Source organism: Carica papaya, chromosome 9, assembly GCF_054855325.1.
Source record: "Carica papaya isolate Zhongbai chromosome 9, ASM5485532v1, whole genome shotgun sequence".
Lineage (NCBI taxonomy): Eukaryota > Viridiplantae > Streptophyta > Magnoliopsida > Brassicales > Caricaceae > Carica > Carica papaya.
Genome location: NC_142317.1, coordinates 17,310,815 through 17,329,900, shown reverse-complemented (window position 1 = coordinate 17,329,900; position 19,086 = coordinate 17,310,815). Strand labels below are relative to the sequence as shown.

General features: G+C 36.8%; 1 protein-coding gene across 2 annotated transcripts; it reads left to right on the top strand.

Moving 5' to 3' along the window:
* The first annotated feature begins 3,875 nt into the window (after positions 1-3,875).
* Positions 3,876-6,727, top strand: LOC110825440 (Transducin/WD40 repeat-like superfamily protein). 2 transcript variants are annotated; one of them, XM_088211867.1, is made up of 3 exons: positions 3,876-3,941; positions 4,214-4,552; positions 5,728-6,727. In XM_088211867.1, the coding sequence occupies exons 2-3, from the start codon at positions 4,225-4,227 to the stop codon at positions 6,444-6,446; spliced, it is 1,047 nt and encodes a 348-aa protein (XP_088067993.1). In that variant the 5' UTR covers positions 3,876-3,941; positions 4,214-4,224; the 3' UTR covers positions 6,447-6,727. The 2 variants fall into 2 exon arrangements, with proteins under 2 accessions (XP_088067993.1, XP_088067992.1); XM_088211866.1 differs by having other exon boundaries at positions 3,887-4,116.
* Positions 6,728-19,086: the final 12,359 nt, after the last annotated feature.

The following is a 19,086-nucleotide window of genomic DNA, read 5'->3' as shown; positions in this document are numbered from 1 at the left end:
AGAGTAATTAACAATGTTTGTAGCACCCGGAAAGGAGGAAAAAAAAAAAAAAAAAAAAAAAAAAGGGGGCCACGTCAGCAGCCACGTCAGCAGGCCCGGTCAGCAGTCCCGGCCAACCGGGGCCTGCCACGTGGCAAGACCGCGTCACTCCGAAAGGAGCCACGTTGGCGATCCGCGTGGGTGCGATCCGACGGCCCAGATCAATCGCGCGATCCGACGGCCCAGATTAAAACGAAATGAACGGCTGTGATCAAAAGGCAAGGGGTTATAAATAGAACCCCCACACCAGACCACAAACCCTAGCCGCCCGCCGCTCGCCGGAGAAGACGAACCAGAGGCCGACCGCCGCCACCCGCCGCCGCACCGGGAAAATTTCCGACCGCCGATCGAGGTAAATTTCATACCCCCGACTCGTTTTTCTCCGCTGATTCCTCCTATGGCCAAATTGAGGCCGAAATCCCGGCCAAACGGCCGGAATACGCGGCCGAAACCCAGCGGCGCCGCCGCGCCCCTCTCGGTTTTTGCCTCCGACGAGGTCCTTCCCGGCCTCCGTTCGATGCAATTTTTATATCACCGTGATCACCATTCTTTTCTCTACAGGTTGACCGAAGCCGAATCACCAAAACACGAACCTCGCCGGAGAGCCGCCGTACCCGAGAGCGCCGCCGCCGGTAAGCTCCGCTTTTTCGTGATTTTTGGCCCCCCCGGGGGCCCGAGGGTTGTTTTCTGACAAGGACCAATGCGAGTGTGGCCGAAAACGGCCGAAAACAGCCAACCCGAGGCGACTCGCCGCCGCCAGCGGCGGTGCCGTCGCCGGAGCACGGCGGAGCCGCCGTGCCGGAGTTGCGATTTGGTCCGAAAGGGGCCCTGGGCCTAATTTGGATTTTTTTGTGGAACACGTGCAGGTACTGTTAGTGTGTTTCAGTTCCCCGGGAAAAATTCAGGGAAAATTAGGGACGGCCTGCAGGCGCACTGTGAATCGTATTCGGATCCCGAAAACAAGTAAGGACCCCTCACCCTATTTCCTATCACGGTATTAAAGTTCAAAATGATAAAACGGTATTTCTTGAATTAACGCATGTGTGAAATTGCTCAAGGTTGCTAATGGAGCTCGAGTCTAGTGTGATTGATGATTTACTGTTATTTGGCCTGTTTTACAGCTTTAAATGCATTATGAGGTTTGATGTGTTCATTTTATAGTTTCGAGTGCATATATTACTGTTTTATTAATTATGGGTTGAATGACTGAAGAACTGATACTGTATGTTGTCTGTTCGGCATGAATTACGATTTGCTTGTTTAAATGTGAATTGATGATGCTTATTGAGGAAAAGGGAAATGAAACATTGTATAGACTGATAATTGTATGATGGGGTCAGCCTGACTAGATATCCTGGGAGATGGTGGACGGACCGGGTCCGTAGGGAACCCTACCGGGATTGTGGTCTCACATGCCGGACGGGGTATGGAGATCTTATGGTTTTGGCGCCCATACCGGACGGGGTATGGGGACGGCCCGTTTCACCCTCATACCGGACGGGGTATTGAGGTTTATGGTTTTGGCGCCCATACCGGACGGGGTATGGGGACGGCCCTGGAAACTGATTATGAATGTTAAAGGTTAACGGGTAGCGGGACCCCTATGGACCCCCATGGATACTAGTAGGCTGGTAAATGAAAAAGAATATGTTGTATAATGATTGAATTACAAAAGGCGTGATAAGTGCTATGTTTTACAGCTTATATTATTCCATGTTTGTGATAATGTTATTGTTTTCTTATAGTGTTTCATGAATTCCACCGATGTAAGTGGATGGTAAAGGTTTTCATGTTAATAAACGAGTTTATTGCAAATCATGCTCCATTGGTCTTTTGTGTTTTTCTACCCACCTTTACCTCCGTGACGGTGAGATATCGTGATGTTCTTACTGGGCTAGTGTAGCTCACTCCTTATTTAACCATTTCAGATCAGGAAGACATGGTTCCCGAACCCGTTCCGCAGGAGGACGACGAAGGGGATACCTAGAGACTCTGTAGTCATACTCATAGTTTTATTTTCGAGTTTCTCTCTTAGTTAGTTTAATCTTTTATATTTTAAGTACGTTTCTGGTTTTTCGTGTAAGGGATGTTAACTGAAATTTCGATCCCGCTTCCGCATTTGATATATTTAAATACTCATTTCATTTTAATATTTCCGGGGCCGTTACAATGTTAGAGTTATTAATTAGAGCTTATAGTAGAGAGTGATGTTTTTTTATTAATTTTTTCTTCTTTTTTTAAATTATTATTTGTATTAAATTTGAATATATTTTTTTTCCAATATCTTAAAAATGTCAAAATATATATTGACATATAATTTAGAAGATATTTTACTAAACATTGAGAAAATCAATACCCATTTTATTTTTAAGAATAAATTAATTATTCAGCATGTGCTACTTTTATAATATAATTTTACAATAATATTTTATAATTATATAAAAACATCATAAATATTATGTAAAAAAATACTAATTTTATTTTTTTATCATAAAAAATTATTTTATTTAAAATATTATTTGGTGATGCTCTATGCTTCCACTTCTGCTTCTTCTTTTTTTTTTTTTTTTAAAGTCTCTACTAATGCTACTACTAAAAAGAAAAAAAAAAAAAGTCTACTGATCTCTATTTTTATCATCATTAGCGACTTAGTGGATTTTACTTTTTCAGTACATTAATGACATATATATATATATATATATTAGGATGATCGAGACTTTGACTTAGGACCGTGGATGTCAAAAGAGAAGTAGAATTCTCAACTCTCCACTTATCTTTTAAATTTAATATACATTCACTTATATTCCCTTTAATATAAAATATAATTACCTAACACCTATATTTTGAAATCTTATAATATAAATTTTATGAAAAGATTAAATCTTTATAATTTAATTTTTATATTGAAACAAATATTTTAATTTAGTCTAATAAATTAATTATATATAAAAAGTAAAAATAAATATTTTTTTTATGAACCCACAACCATACGATGAGATCGGTCCCCTTCAAAGCTAATTACTTATGGAGAATAATATGTTAAATGCATAATCATATTTTACATTTAATATTTATTGTTAAATTAGAGATATTAGTATGCAAAATTATTTATTTACTAAAATAAAAAAAAAATTCCATTGAAATTAAAGATGAAAACCCTTATATTTAAAAGAAAAACAAAGAACAAAAAATTATATTATAAAAAAACTAGAATATTTATAAAAAAATATAATATATTTAAAATATAAAAACATACCTATTATTATTATTTTTGTTTTTTTTTAATGTATTTTTTTTTTTTCATTTATTGTGTAGTGACAAAAATCATATAATACATAAGTTCAACTCACATTGTTCAAAAAAAACAAATCACCAAATTAGTTTTCAAAATACAATATTTATTATAATTTGATTGCTAATATATATATATTTTTTGCGATGTAGTCTCAAATATTTTTTATTTATTTTAACATTAAATTTTTTAATTAAAAGTTAAAAATTAAAAATTACAATATACTATTAATATATTTTAAAAAATAATTTAAAAATATAATTTTAATTAAATAATTAAATTATTGAATTAATAATAAAAAAGTGTAATATTATTATCAATTTATTAATTTAATTAATTAATTATATTTATTTTAAATATGATTTAATTTTTGTCTATTATCAAATTGAAAAAAATTAAATATTTAAAATAAATAAAAATATTAAAAAGTAAATTATAATAAAAATTATTGGAAATTAAATTATAAAAAATATTAAAATTCGAATCTAATTTAATAATTTTTTAATTTAAGTTATGGTTTTTCATTTAATATGTAGTTAATACTTGGACAAATCGGATAAAATATAACGGAAAAAAACGAGAAAGGCATCATCTTTCAACTAACATAACGGTAAAATCTCTTCTTCTCTATCGGATCTTCTTGCAGTTTTTTGGCGGCTGTTCTCCTCTTCCCTCCCCCTTCCTGCTTTGTCTTCTACATCGAGTACCAGCGTCACACCTCTCTTTATCACCCTCTACACGCGCGTTCGTGAAGTTGTGGTTTAAACTTAGGCGTTTCAGTTATTGTATGTAACTGTTCGATGAAATGCCAAACAGACGATTAAGCATCTTGACGTTTTCTGAAAACTTTATTTTCTAACTTCTTATTTTTTGTGGAATCAGTTAATTCAGGCATGGATGTGGCTCATGACTACCTAGATGGAAATGCCGATGCGGTGGAATTTTGTCCTCATGACTCCTACCATCACGTTCTTGCAGCCTCCACGTATACGCTGCAAGAGGGTGATCATCCCTCTCGATCCGGAAGCATTTTACTCTTCCATGTGGGTGCTGAAAAAGGCGCCTTGCATTTGGTTCACCGCGTGGATACAGCGGGAATTTTTGATATTAAATGGAGCCAAGTTGGAGGAAATGCCGGCCCCTTGCTTGCTCAAGCTGATGCGGATGGTTACTTGAGAATTCATAGCTTAGAGGATAATTTTGATGGACAAGAAGGCAGAGGTATGTTATAGTTTTTACTGCTGTTTAAACGTTTCTTTGTGTATCACTTTAATAATGGAGTTAGAAATTGTGTGGGATGCGTGACAGATAAAGTTGGCTTTGTGAATCTAGTAGCTGGTTCAGTTCAAGAGTATTAACCCAGTTGATATAAATGTATAGTAACACATGTCTGTACGCGCGCACTCACACACGCATACATAGGTATTTACACATGTTTTCTTAACTTACACAATCAAGAAGGTGCTGAGTGAGATTGAGTGTCTTAGTGCTACGAATTGATAGAGAAATAAGCTGTCGTCTTCTCCTGAATTTTATTAGTAATATCTATAACATCTCTCTCATGAAGATAGGTTTATCTAAAGCCACGTCAACTTTGCATCTTTTATGTGATTGCTTTTCTGGTTTTTTTATCTATGAGAGGATGATATTCCAGCTAGTTAAAGTTAAGGTCCCTACCATTGGGGCAGGGGTCCAGGCAGGGGAGAGACGCTTCTATAAGAACTCAACAAAACACAGGAAAATTTTACAGGGTTTGGCCGCCTTACTTAGGTGTTTGGTCCATGCATTTTTTATGGTTTAAGATAATCTTCCGAAAAGAATCTGAGGTAGATCACAGCAATTTTATTAATCAACCCCCTTAATCATAGTCCCAATACATGCAATAAATTTTCTTATAGCATCCATTCTTCTGTTCCTTTGCTTATAAAGCTGATATATTAGGTTGGGCAAGAAAACCAGGAATTCTATAAATGTAGTATATGCACTCTAGATTTCACGTGCAGTAAACGCATGCCTCGTGGGATTAGATTTCCTGTTGCCTGTTTAAACTTTTGTCTATTGACATGTTGGTTAGCTTATTTTATCTAGCCATGAACCTTTGAGTGATCTGTAATCCATCCATAGCGTTTTAATTTGGTTCATAGAGAGGACTGTTGTTTCTCTCATTATAAGTTTTATATCTAATGTATGCTTTTTAACAATGACAAGGAATTTATAAGGATAACTCGACATTGATTGCAACTGTCCCAAACTTATTGGTGAAGTTCTTGCTTATGTATGTGAATGTGTCAGTCATTTATCATGTATATCATTCAGCTATTTTTTGTGGGGAATTATGTTTTATCGCTAAAAATACAACCTTATCATTTTTCTTTCTTTTTTCTCTTTCTGTGCAGGAGGTTTTCTGCGGGAAGTCACTGGTGAAAAAGTCAGCTCATCCATGTGCCTTTGTGTGGACTGGAGCCCTTCATCTGAATTTATCACTGCTGGGTTTTCAGATGGATCTGTTTCAATAAATTCTCTTGCAGAGTCTCACTTGGAAACAATACAAGAATGGAAAGCACATGATTTTGAACTTTGGGCCACTTCCTTTGATATCCAGCAACCGCAATTAGTATACACTGGTGCAGATGACTGTAAATTCAGTTGTTGGGATATGCGGGAAAGTCCTTCCCAACTGGTATTTCGGAATTCCAAGGTCCATAAAATGGGTGTTTGCTGCATTTCTAAGAGCCCCATTGATCCAAATTGCTTACTTACTGGTAGCTATGATGAGTACTTGAGGGTGTGGGATATAAGATCAATCTCAAAACCCATAAACGAAACATCAATTGGTCTAAGGGGAGGAGTGTGGAGAATTAAACACCATCCTTTTGTACCTTGCTTGGTCTTGACAGCTTGTATGCATAATGGATTTACAATTGTTAAGATTGAAGGGGGGGAAGCAGAGGCCATTGAAACTTATCGTGAACACAGCTCACTTGCATATGGGGCTGATTGGCAGAGAGGTGAAATGTTTGAGGAAGGCAAGAGAAAAAGTAGTGTGGTGGCTACTTGCTCCTTCTACGACCGGCTTCTCCGGATATGGATTCCAAAAAGTGATATCTTTACATGATTCTCTGCATTCAAGTACATTATTAAACTAATTTGGAATTATCACAGTTGTGTGACTCTCAGTTTTCTTTATTTTTGTCTTTACAGATGCGAGTCAAACATGGCATCTAACCGTCCTTATCTTTTTATTAATTAAACTTGTGTCTGTTTGAAACAAATATACAGAGCACTGGTGCCTAAGTAGAACTTGACATGTATCCCTAAAATAAGGCCCAGAGTTTCCTGCTGTGGCCATGTTCACGTTGATCATTGGCATAAAATTAAAAATTAGGTTTTAATGCACTTTTTTTTAATGAAATTATGGAACAAGATGGGAAGGACATTTTTGTTAAAATATTAGCTTTCAGAACTGAAAGAATGTTTACTGGTAGTTGGATGATTATTCTGTTTGCTTTATGGAGCAGTGTCTGGAAAGAGGAGAGAAAAGGAACCATCATGGGGGTACTGTTCAGCTTGCTGGTATTTTTTAACTTGGTGAACTTTGAATTTATGGTGTCTGTTGAAGCCCACTGTCTTTAATTGTCTTTTGAAACAATTTCTTCTTTAAGATCCCTTGTATAGCCCTATTAGATAAATAAATTCATAGACCCAAGAATCTTACATCATGATTAGTAAACCCTAATCAAAATTTGCTAAGGTTTTGCTTGTCTTAATGCAACTTTTTCTGAAATGTAGAGGGATGCTTCCTGCACCCATAAATAATTCTGGCAATTTGCACCTTTTTCCTTTGTTGTTGGCATAGATGGCTCAACTTAATGAGTCTTGGCTTTTAGGGCCTAACAAAAACTTGTTTATAAAACTAGTATACATTCTCAAGTGCCCCTTTCTTGCTTGTTTAATATTGGCATTGGCAATTCCAGTTGGATTTTCTGTCAAATTTCAACTACAATATACCTAACCTAAGAAAAAGTGTTTAATTACTCGAGTCAGAATCCAGCTTGCTTGCAGTAGTTTTTGCTAATGACTCAAGTTTTATTTCACTGCTGAGATTGATTCTTTGATTCTTTTGTCTTGTCGTTTCTCATACAGCAGCTATGTCTCATTATTTGATTTTGTTCTTTATTTCTAATATGTCCAAATGAATGAGAAATGAGTAACGTGACACTAGAAGACATATAAAATGGTCCTGGTTTATTATAGACGAAGATAATGGTGTTGAGGTTGAGAGCTCCAAATCACCATTTCTGTTTCAGTAGCCACTGTTTCAGTCTCCATTAACTCTTTATTATTAGGTGGAGAAGAAGATTCTCCATCAAAATTTGTCCTTGCTGCTTTTTTTTTTTTTTTTTCCTACTCTACTGTGGTTGTGGTGGGCCTAATACATCACTGGATGACACCCAGATTTTCTTGTTCATTAAAATCATTTTTCTTTTCACATTTAATGCCAAATTCATGAATAGATTCACAACTTGCATGAATAAACACACACATACATAAACGTTACTAACGGTCTTTTGAGGGTGTAGTTATTAACAATTAATCTGATTGCTGTGGTAGTATTTTGAGGTCTAGAACAATAAATATAGCTTAAATGAAGCTATTCATGTAAAGTGCTTCCGAGATATAAATGTGATTGACTCATTTTAAGTATTTATTAATAAATTCTTTAAACAAGTTTAAGATAGATGGATATATATATATATATATCGTATTTTTATGTAGTGTGTTAATTTATTTGCATTCCGAGAGCTTTGAAATTTTTTTCAAACTGTATCAATTATGTTAATTATGATTATTTTTAACACAATTTCAACTTAATTGTTACTTTTTTAAAAACGAATTCTAGTTTATAGATTATATATTTTAGGAGTAAAGTTCATGTAAAATTAAGGGTAGAAATCTCTTATTATAAGAAAAAAATTGGATCCTATTTTCCTACATATCTTGGCATATAGGTGTCCACACTCTGATAATTATTATTTATTTGTCAGCATTAACTTTTTTTTTTTTTTTGTTCCCTTGGAAGGTCAAAATTAACTTTGATACGCCCTTCATTTGTTCTAAACATGTGATATCTAATCTACTTACCACACAACATATCTTTCTCTCTCTCTATATATATATATATATATGTATGTATGTGGGTCAGCATATGTCTACGTATATACAATAAATATGAGGGTATTATAATGATTTAGATTCAATTATAGAACACTAAATATAGATACATATGTATTATGTGAGAGATTAGAGCAAGGAGTGGAGAACAAATAAATGTGTAAGTTAGAGATAGTTCCAGTTGCCATTGTCTTAATTAAGCTTATTTAAGAATGGAAATGGACTGAACATATATATGTATATATACAGGTCATATTGGAACAAGACTAGTAGTTTGGACAAATGGGGTCACTACATTACACAACTGAAGTTCAGAACTAACATAAGACAGCCATGACCAACAGCAACATGGTTGGTTCTTGTACTGTCCAATTTAAACCTTTTTTTTTTTTAGAAACTTATTACCAAATTAAGTTTTTGCCGAAGGCACGGGTTGTAACTTCTTAATTTAGGGTGACAAGATGAATTAATAAATATTCAACTGATTTCTCTAAATGAGAATTTAAGATTTTTATTGAAAAATAAATAAATAAATCGAATAGAGGGATCTATTATTTGATTTAAATAAAATTTTAAAATATAAAATCATTATCGATGTCGATTCAATAAGAACAAAAGAATAAAAATTAACGAAAATATATTTTGATTTATTGTAAAATTAATTGTTCTTAATGGTTAAGAATTGATTCTTCCAATCTAAAATAATTTTAGAATCTGTAAAATTTTCTGTTGAAGGGAGAAAGAAAAATCTTCTTTGACTTTTTATCATGAATGAGAAGAGGTTGGAGAGGTAATAAACTGACAATCTACCTCATTTAGGATGATAGTTATGTGGATGATTCTTTCTTTTATTTTTTTAATAATAAATTATTAAATTATTTTTTAAAATTTAGAAATAATTAAAATTTAATTATTAATATTTTTTTATTATAATCTAGTGTAGCACCCAGAAAGGAGGAGGAAAAAAAAAAAAAAAAAAAAACCAAATGCCACGTCAGCAGTCCCGGCCAACCAGGACCTGCCACGTGGCAATACCACGTCGTTCCAAAAGGGTCACGTTGGCGATCCGCGTGGACGCGATCGGACGGCCCAGATCAAGCGGGCGATCGGACGGTCCAAATTTAATCAAAAACGGACGGCCCAGATTAAAACAAAATGGACGGCTGAGATCAAAGGGCAAGGGGTTATAAATAGAACCCCCACACCAGACCACAAACCCTAGCCGCCTGCCGCTTGCCGGAGAAGACGAACCAGAAGCCGGCCACCGCCACCCGCCGCCGCACCGGAGGGATTTCCGACCGCCGATCGAGGTAAATTTCATACCCCCGACTCGTTTTTCCACGCTGATTTCCCCAGTGGCCAAATCGGAGCCAAAATTCCGGCCAAACAGCCGAAAAATACGGCCGAAAGCCAGCGGAGCTGCCGCGCCCCTCCTCGGTTTTTGCCTCTGATGAGGCCCTTCTCGGCCTCCGTTTGATGCAATTTTTATATCACCGTGATCACCATTCTTTTCTCTACAGGTTGACGGGAGCCGAATCACCAAAATACGAACCTCGCCGGAGAGCCGCCGCACCCGAGAGCGCCGCCGCCGGTAAGCTCCGTTTTTTCGTGATTTTTTTGCCCCCCGAGGGCCCTAGGGTTGTTTTCTCACAGGGACCGATGCGAGTGTGGCCGAATTCGGCCGAAAACGGCCGAAAACAGCCAACCCGAGGTGACTCGCCGTCGCCGGAGCACGGCGGAGCCGCCGTGCCGGAGTTGCGATTTGGGCCGAAAGAGGCCCTGGGCCTAATTTGGGTTTTTTTTGAAACACGTGCAGGTACCAGTAGTGCGTTTCAGTTCCCCGAGGAAAATTCAGGGAAAATTAGGGACAGCCTGCAAGCGCACTGTGAAGCCGTGTTCGGACCCCGAAACGAGTAAGGACCCCTCACCCTATTTCCTATCACGGTTTTAAAGTCCAATAAATGATAAAACGGTATTTCGTGAATCAACGAATGTGTGAAATTGCTTAAGGTCGCTAATGGAGCCCGAGTCTAGTGTGTTTGTCGGTTAACTGTTATTTGGCATGTTTTACAGTTTTAAATGCAGCATGAGGTTCAATGTTTTCATTTTATAGTTTCGTGTGCATATTTTACTGTTTTATTGATTATGGATTGAATGACCGGGATATTGATGCTGTATGTTGTCTGTTTAGCATAAATTATCGTTTTGCGTGTTTGTATGTGATTGATAATGCTGACTGAGGAAAAAAGGAGAATGAAAGATTATGTGAATGGAAATTGTATAATGTGTTCAGCTTGACTAGATATCCTGGGAGATGGTGGACGGACCGGGTCCGTAGGGAACCCTACCGGGATTGTGGTCTCCCATACCGGACGGAGTATGGAGATCTTATGTGTTTTGACGCCCATACCGGACGGGGTATGGGGACGGCCCGTTTCACCCTCATACCGGACGGGGTAGTGAGGTCTATGGTTTGGCGCCCATACCGGACGGGGTATGGGGACGACCTTGGAATATGATTTCAAGTGTTAAGGATTAACGGGTAGCGGGACCCCTATGGATCCCCATGGATACTAGTGGGCTGGTGAATTAGGAAAATATGTTGTGTAACGATTGAATTACGAAAAGTGTGATAGGTATTATGTTATACAGTTCATATATATGTTTTCATGTTGATGATGATGTTATTGCTCTCGTATATCGTTTTATGAATTTCACCGAGGTAAGTAAATGGTAAAGGTTTTATTTTCGATAAAAGGATTTGTTGTAAATTATGCTCCATTGGTCTTTTTGTGTTTTCTACCCACCTTTACCTCCGTGACGGTGAGATATCGTGATGTCTTTACTGGGCTAGTGTAGCTCATTCCTTATTTAATCATTTCAGATCAAGAGGACATCGTTCCCGAGCCGGTTCCGCAGGAGGACGACGAAGGGGACGCCTAAGGACTCTATAGTCACATTCGTAGTTTTTACTTTCAAGTTTCCCCTTTAGCTAGTTTAATCTTTTATATTTTGTGAGCACGTTTTTGGTTTTAGTGTAAGGGATGTTAATCAAATTTTGTCTTCGCTTCCGCATTTAATATTTATAATATAATTTTTATTTTGAATTACCGGGGCTGTTACATCTAGTATATTTTATATCTATTTTAAAAATTTAATTTCATTCTATTTTTTAGTAAAAACATTAAAATAATTAAATTGTGTTTATACATTTTAAAAAAATTTATTTTAACTTTTAAAATAATTATAAAAGATCAAAAACTTGAAAAGAAAACTTATGTATATACAAAATGAATTGTTTTTTTTTCTGAAAGTTTTTGGTTTCTTTTAATGATTTTAAAATTTAAAATGAACTGTATTTTAAAACACCAAACATTGAATTAGTTACTTTAGCTTTTTTCTTTTTTTTTAAAAAAATGGATGTTAAATGTTAGAAATATAAATTGTAATAAATAAAAAATCATTAAGGATAAAACTGTAATAAACATCAAATATAAGAATTAATTTGATAATTTTTAATTTCTTTTATCATATTTCATCCATTATATTCTTTTTCTATCTTATATTTGAAATGGGTAGAATTTTTTTTTTCTTCTAAAGAATTCTCATCTGATCTCATGCCTCATTTAATCTACATCCTACTCATTAATATATTTTATAAATTTTATTAATTAATTTTATAAAATGACTTAAAAGTAAATTAAATTTAAATTATAAAATTAATATAAACATTAAAAAAATTTTAACATTTTATTTAGATAAATTTTAGTAACGAGTAATTAATAGATGATAATAACAATGATTGAATGACAATGACACATGATATAAATGACATTTTTTTTTATATTTGGATAGTTGAGTATTAATACATATTAATAACTGTTGTTTATTTGGATGATATAATGATATGATTGTATTTTCAGTCAAATTATTAATTTACCATTATCTATTATATGTAATAATAAATAGGATATAAAAAATATGTAATAAAAATAAATAAATTATATAAAAATATAATTAAATTTATATTTAAATAAATAATTATTACACATAATCAAATAAAATTTTTATATTTGATAAAATAAATAATTATTATTTATATATTAAAAATAAATAGTTGTAATTATATATTATTATATTAAATTTAAAATTATTTTGACAAATAAAAAATTAAAATATTTTTAAAATAATCACATACTATGATTTAATTTGAGAAAAGAAAAAGAGAAATTGTAATGACCCCGGAAATTTAAAAGAAAATATATAATAATTTAAGTGCGGAAGCGAAATAAAAGATTAAGGTTTACATCCTTTACACAATAACTTAAAAGTACTAAACAAATATCACAAAATGAATTCTCTAAAAGAAACACGAGAAATGAGAAAAATAAAGGAAAATATAAAGTATCTAGCATCTACTTGCAGTCTTCTTGCGGGTCGGGGTCGGGAACCAGGTCCTCTTGATCTGAAATGATTAAATAAGGAATGAGTTACACTAATCCAGTAAGGACATCACACTATATCACCGGCACAGCAGTAAAGGTTGGTAGAAAATAAAAAACAACCAATGGAGCACTCAATTTAGCAAATTCGTTTATCAATTGTAGAATCATTTACAGTTCACTTACCATTGTGGAATTTATGAAAACAACTTATAAAGACAATAATATCATACAGACCAATATTTCATGCATAATCAACCATCATGGTACATATTATAAATCCATATCCATTATCAATAAATCAAATCATAACCGTTTCTCGTTTCACCAGCCTACTAGTATCCATGGGGGGTTACAGAGATGTCCCCGCTACACGTGAATCATTTTCTTTAGCAATCTCAATTACAGGACCATCCTCATACCCCATTCAGTATGAGCGTCAAAGATATTAAACCTCAATACCCCGTTCGGTATAAGGGTGAAGCGGGTCGTCCCCATACTTGTTCAATATGAGTACCAAATGACCAAGTCTCCATACCCCGTCCGGTATGAGACAACGTTCAAGGTAGGGTTCCCTATGAACCCAGTCCGTCCACCATCTCTCAGAATATCTAGTGAGGCTGTCATCTTATCTGTTTATTAGATCACATCTCTTTCCTGTTTTTTCTTAGTCTCCGTTACCAAATCAAACATAATTACATAACAAATAAACATGCATCCAGCAATGCAATCATATCTTAAATCTCAAAATCAAGTAGTGGTCAAGTAAGACAGTAATACATGCATTTAAACTATAAAATATATAAACCAGATACTATCATGCTTTTAGACTGTAAAATAAATCAACAGAAATCAACAGAGAACAATGTCCGATTCGGGCTCCATTAGCAATCCGTAATTAATTTATGCACATCTATTTAATTTGTACAAAAAATCATATTTTTATTTGTTCAAACTTCAAATATATGATAGAAAATAGGGTGAGGGGTTCTTACTTGATTTGATGCCGAAAAGCTAAATGATTTACTGCGCATACGGGCAGTCCCTAGATTCCCTGAATTTTTTTTTGGGAACTGAAATGCACTTACAGTACCTACAAAAGTCCCAAATAACCCAAAAATCAGTCCCAAGGCCTACTCGGCCAATTTCAAAAATCCAGCACAGTAGCTCCGACGATGGCGCTGCTGCTTACGGTGGCGATCTGCCTCGGGTTGGCTATTTTCAACTATTTTCGGCTGAATTCAGCCAAATTTGCATCAATTCCTGCGAGAAAACACACTTAGGACCCTTGGTTGGCCAGAAAAACGTAAAAAACTGAAACTACCAGCGGCGAGACTCTCCGGTGCGGTGGCTCCTCTGGCTCACGTTGCAGTTGGGTGTTTTGTTCTGGTCCACCTGTAGAGAAGGAAACAGTGATCACAACGGTACAAAAATCATATTGAACGGGAATAGAGAAGGGCCTCATCGGAGGCATTTTTTGAAATACGCCGCGGTGGTGCCGCCGGGCTTTGCCAGCATTTCTCGGCCAATCAGTCGGTCCTTTTGCTCCGATTTGGTCATGGGTGTGATTAAAATTAAATTCTGAACAAAGGGTAAAATTTTTACCTCGTTTGGTGGTCGAAAATTGCTCCGGTGCAGCGGCGGGTGGCAGCGGTCGACTCCTTGGCGGCTGGGTTATCTTCTCTGGTAAGGGGTTCTGGCGGCTAGGGTTAGGGTTCGGGTGCGAATGGGGTTATTTCTACCCATTCGCGTTTGATATGGGCCGTCCATCACTTTTGATTTGAACCGTCCGATCGTGATTAAATAGGAAATAAATCTTGACCGTTCATCGTGATTCAATCAGGACCATCTGTGCGCGATTCAATCTGAATCGTCCGTGCATGATTCAATCTGGGTCGTCCGTGCACAATTTTAATATGGGTCATTCGTGTGAGCAGGAACGGACCTCAGTCGTTCGATCGCGCGCACGCAGATCGCCCACGTAGCTCTTCACCGCATGGCCTCTCACGTCAGTGCCTCTGCCACCTGGCGCGTCCTTGTTGGTCGGGGCTGCTGACCGGGTATTTAGCAATTTTTTTAAATTACGTTTGGATCCCTAGTTTCTGATTTTTTCTTTAAAAAATAGAATAGAACCTAAACTTTTACCTATTTTTTCCCAAAATTATTTTCAATTTAATCCTTAACAAATTTTTATCCATTTTTTCATTAAATTAAAATAAATTAAATTAAATAAATAAATAAATAAATAACTATATTTAAAAAAAATAAAAATAAGATAAAATAAAATGTTAAGTGTTACAGAAATAGGGTATTCATGTAGTAACTAATATTTGGATGAAAAAATGTATTTGTAACACCCAAATTATTATTTTTATTTTCGTATTTGAATTTTAATTTAATTTTTTATATATTTAACTTATAAGATTTTAATTCAATTTAATTTAATTTAATTTAATAAAAATAAAAATGAAAAATAATGATGAAATAGGGTAAAATTATTTTTTGGATTTAATTGAAATTAATTTTGGAAAAAATGGGTGAAAATTTAGATTCTGGGGGTGTTTTTGAAAAGAAAATCGGAAACTGGGGGTCAAAACGTAATTTAGAAAAGTTGTGCCACGTCAGCAGCCCAGTCAGCAGCCCCGGCCAATTAGGACACGCCGCGTGGCAAGGAACACTGACACGGGACGGGCCACGTGGGCGATCTGCGTGAGCGCGATCGGACGGCCCAGATCTGTTCCCACGCGCACGGATGGCCCAGATCAAATGTGCGCACGGACGGCCCAGATCTCACTCGTACGGATGGCCACTATTCAATCAGGCACGGACGGCCTAAATCGCATCGCGATGGACGGTCCAGATTTAATCCCAAATAAATCGCTATCGGACGGTCCAGATTAAATCTTGATGGACAGTTGAGATTAAAAGGGGAAGGGTATAAATAACCCCACCCACACCCGACCACAAATCCTAGCCGCCAGTGTCTCGCCGGAAAAGAAGAACCAGACGCCGGAGGAGCCGGCCGCCGCCACCCGCAGCCGCACCGGAGAATTTTTCGACCGCCAATTGAGGAAATTTTCTCCTATTGGCTAGTTTTTCAATGCTGAATCCGCCTATGGCCAAACTGGAGCTAAACCACCGGCTAATCAGCCGAAAAACCCCGCCGAAGTCTAGCGGCACCGCCGCGGCTTTCCTCTGTTTTTGCCTCCGATGAGGCCCTTCCCGGCCTCCATTCGATGCAATTTTTATGTTACTGTGATCATCGTCATTTTCTCTACAGGTTGACCGGAGCAAAACATCAAAACGCGACTCGCGCCAGAGAAGCCGCTACACCCGAGAGCACCGCCGCCGGTAAGTCTCGGTTTTTCTTATTTTTTGGCCCACCGAGGGCCCTAGGATTTTTTTATCGTAGGACCCAATGCAAGTTTGGCCGAATTCGACCGAAAATGGCCAACCCGTAGCGGATCGCTGCCGCAGGTGGCGGCGCTATCGCCGGAGCGCGGCGGAGCCGCTGTGCCAAAATTTTGATATTGGCTGAAAGGGGCCTTAGGTCTGATTTGGAATTTTTTGGGACACGTGCAGGTACCGGTAGTGCGTTTTAGTTTCCCAGAAAAAATTCAAAGAATTTAGGGACAGCCCATAGGCGCACTGTAAAGCCAATTTCAGACCCCAAAACAAGTAAGGATATCTCACTCTACCTCCTATCACGACATTAAAGCTTAATAAATAATTAAACGGTATTTTGTGACTTTATAGATATGTATAATTGATTGAGGTTGCCAATGGAGTTCGAATCTGATACATTGTTGGTCAGTTGTTGTTTGATATATTTTTCGGTATTAAATACAGTATGATATTTGATGTATTTATTTTATGATCTCGTATGCATGAATCATGGTTTCTTTTATTATGGTTTGTATTATGGTGAACCCGATACTGTGTTGTCTTATTTGGTGTCAATGACTGGTTTACATGTTTGTGTATGATTGGATGATTGAGACCGAGAAAAAGGGCAAAAATGTTATGTGAATTGATAAATGGATAATTTGGACAGCCTGACTAGATATTCTGGAAGATGGTAGACGGATCGGGTCCATAGGGAACCCTACCGAGAACGTGGTCTCTCATACCGGACGGGATATGGAGACCTTATGTGTTTTGGGCGCCTATACCGGACGGGGTATGGGGACGACCCATTTCACCCTCATACCGGATGGGGTATTGAGATTTATAGTTTTGGCACCTATACCGGACGGGGTATGGGGACGGCCCTGAAATCAGGTTATTAACGTTAATGGTTCACATGTAGCGGGGACTCCCTATGGATCCCCATGGATACTAGTAGGCTGGTAAAAGAGGAAATTTATTGTCTGATTATTGAAGTGCAAAAGTATGACATGTGGTCTGTTACAAAGTCGATATAATTTTATGATGGTTATAATGTTATTGTTTTCATATGTTATTTTCATGAATCTCACCGAGGTAAGTGGACAGTAAATGTTTTTATATTAATAAATGAGTTTGTTATAAATTATACTCCATTGGTTATTTTTATTTTCTACCGACCTTTATTCCTGTGGTAGTGAGATAATGTGATGTCTTTACTGGGCTAGTGTAGTTCATTCCTTACTTAACTATTTCAGATCAGGAAGACGGGGTTCCCGAGCCTGTTCCGTAGGAAGACGGCGAGTTAGACGCCTAAAGACTTTATAGTTCTATTTATAGTTTTTATTTCGAGTATCTTTTTTAATTAGCTTATTCTTTCATGTTTTGAGTACGTTTTTTGTTATTGTGTAAGGGATGTTAATCAAAATTTTTATTACACTTCCGTATTTTAGAACTTTTAATACATACATCTTCATTTAAATTTCTGGGGCCGTTACAGTATTTATATATATAGATGGTAATAATAATAATAATAATAATAATATATAAACATAAATATATATATATTTGAGGAGAGGGAGAAGAGTGAACGAGGTCATTTTAAGGAGAGGGAGTGGATGGTTAGGATGAGTGTAGAGGGTGAGATGGGATGGACAGTCAGTATGATAGGTAGGTGGGATATAAATAGGAGGAATGAGAAGAAAAAAAATAGAAAAGAAGGAAAGAAAAAGGAAAAAAAACAGAGAGGAGGAAACGAGGAAGAAAAGATTCGAGAGAGAGGGAAGTCGGAGCGGAAAGGAACGAGAAGAAAGAGCCGAAGAAGGAAGAAGGTGACGGTGTGAGCTACGGAGGTGCGAAAAGAAAAGATGGAGACTGGAGGTATAGTAAATTTAAATTTCAAGTATAGGATGAGGATGAAATGTGGAGTTGTGACTGTAAACATTGAAATGTCTAACTAGCTAGGGAAATGGCAGTAGGAAACAATGATAGATGGAATAGGAGAGCGGAAAGAGGCTGTGAGTGGCAGAAATGTTGGTTGGAGCTGTGAGTGGAGAGAAATGGAGGAAGATACGGAAGAAGAGATCGATGAGTATGGTGAGTGAGTGAAGGTGAGTTTTGATTACTGCTAGAGGAAGGAGTACGGTGATTGAAAAGGTGTAAGAGGGTCCGTAGGGAGGTGAGGTGAGTTGGAGGAGCAGAACCCACACGAAAGGAGGTGAGGCAAAATGTTGAAAGAGAGAGAGAGGGAGAAGCGAAGGGTTGTGAGGGATTGGTAAGGATTAGGAGAAGACTGCTGGAAGCCAAGACAAACGAAGAGGAGGAAAGAGAGGTACTGAGAGTGGAACAGTTAGAGGTAGAATGAGTACAAGAGGATATGATGTGAGATGTTGAAAAAGGAAGATAGGGAGAGACAGAGTGCTGTGAGAGAGTGGTATTGATAGGAAGAAGAGAACGGGAAGCTGAGACAAGCCAGGAGAAGGGAAGAGAGGGACGGAGAGTGGATTAGTTGGTAACAGTGAGTGTAGGCAGGTAGGGGTAGGGTGTGAGTATTTTAAAAATTAGGGAGTAGTAAATATAGGCCTGTAGTGGTTGTGTGTGTGAGTGGTTGGTATAGAGGTGTATTTGTGTAAATGTGTTGTGTGTGGGTGTGTGTCGTATGGTAATGAGTATTGGTGTATATGCTGTAAATTTATGAATTGTATGGGTGAGTACTTGGTGTAGAGGTGTATTTATGTAAATGTGCTAGGTGTGAGT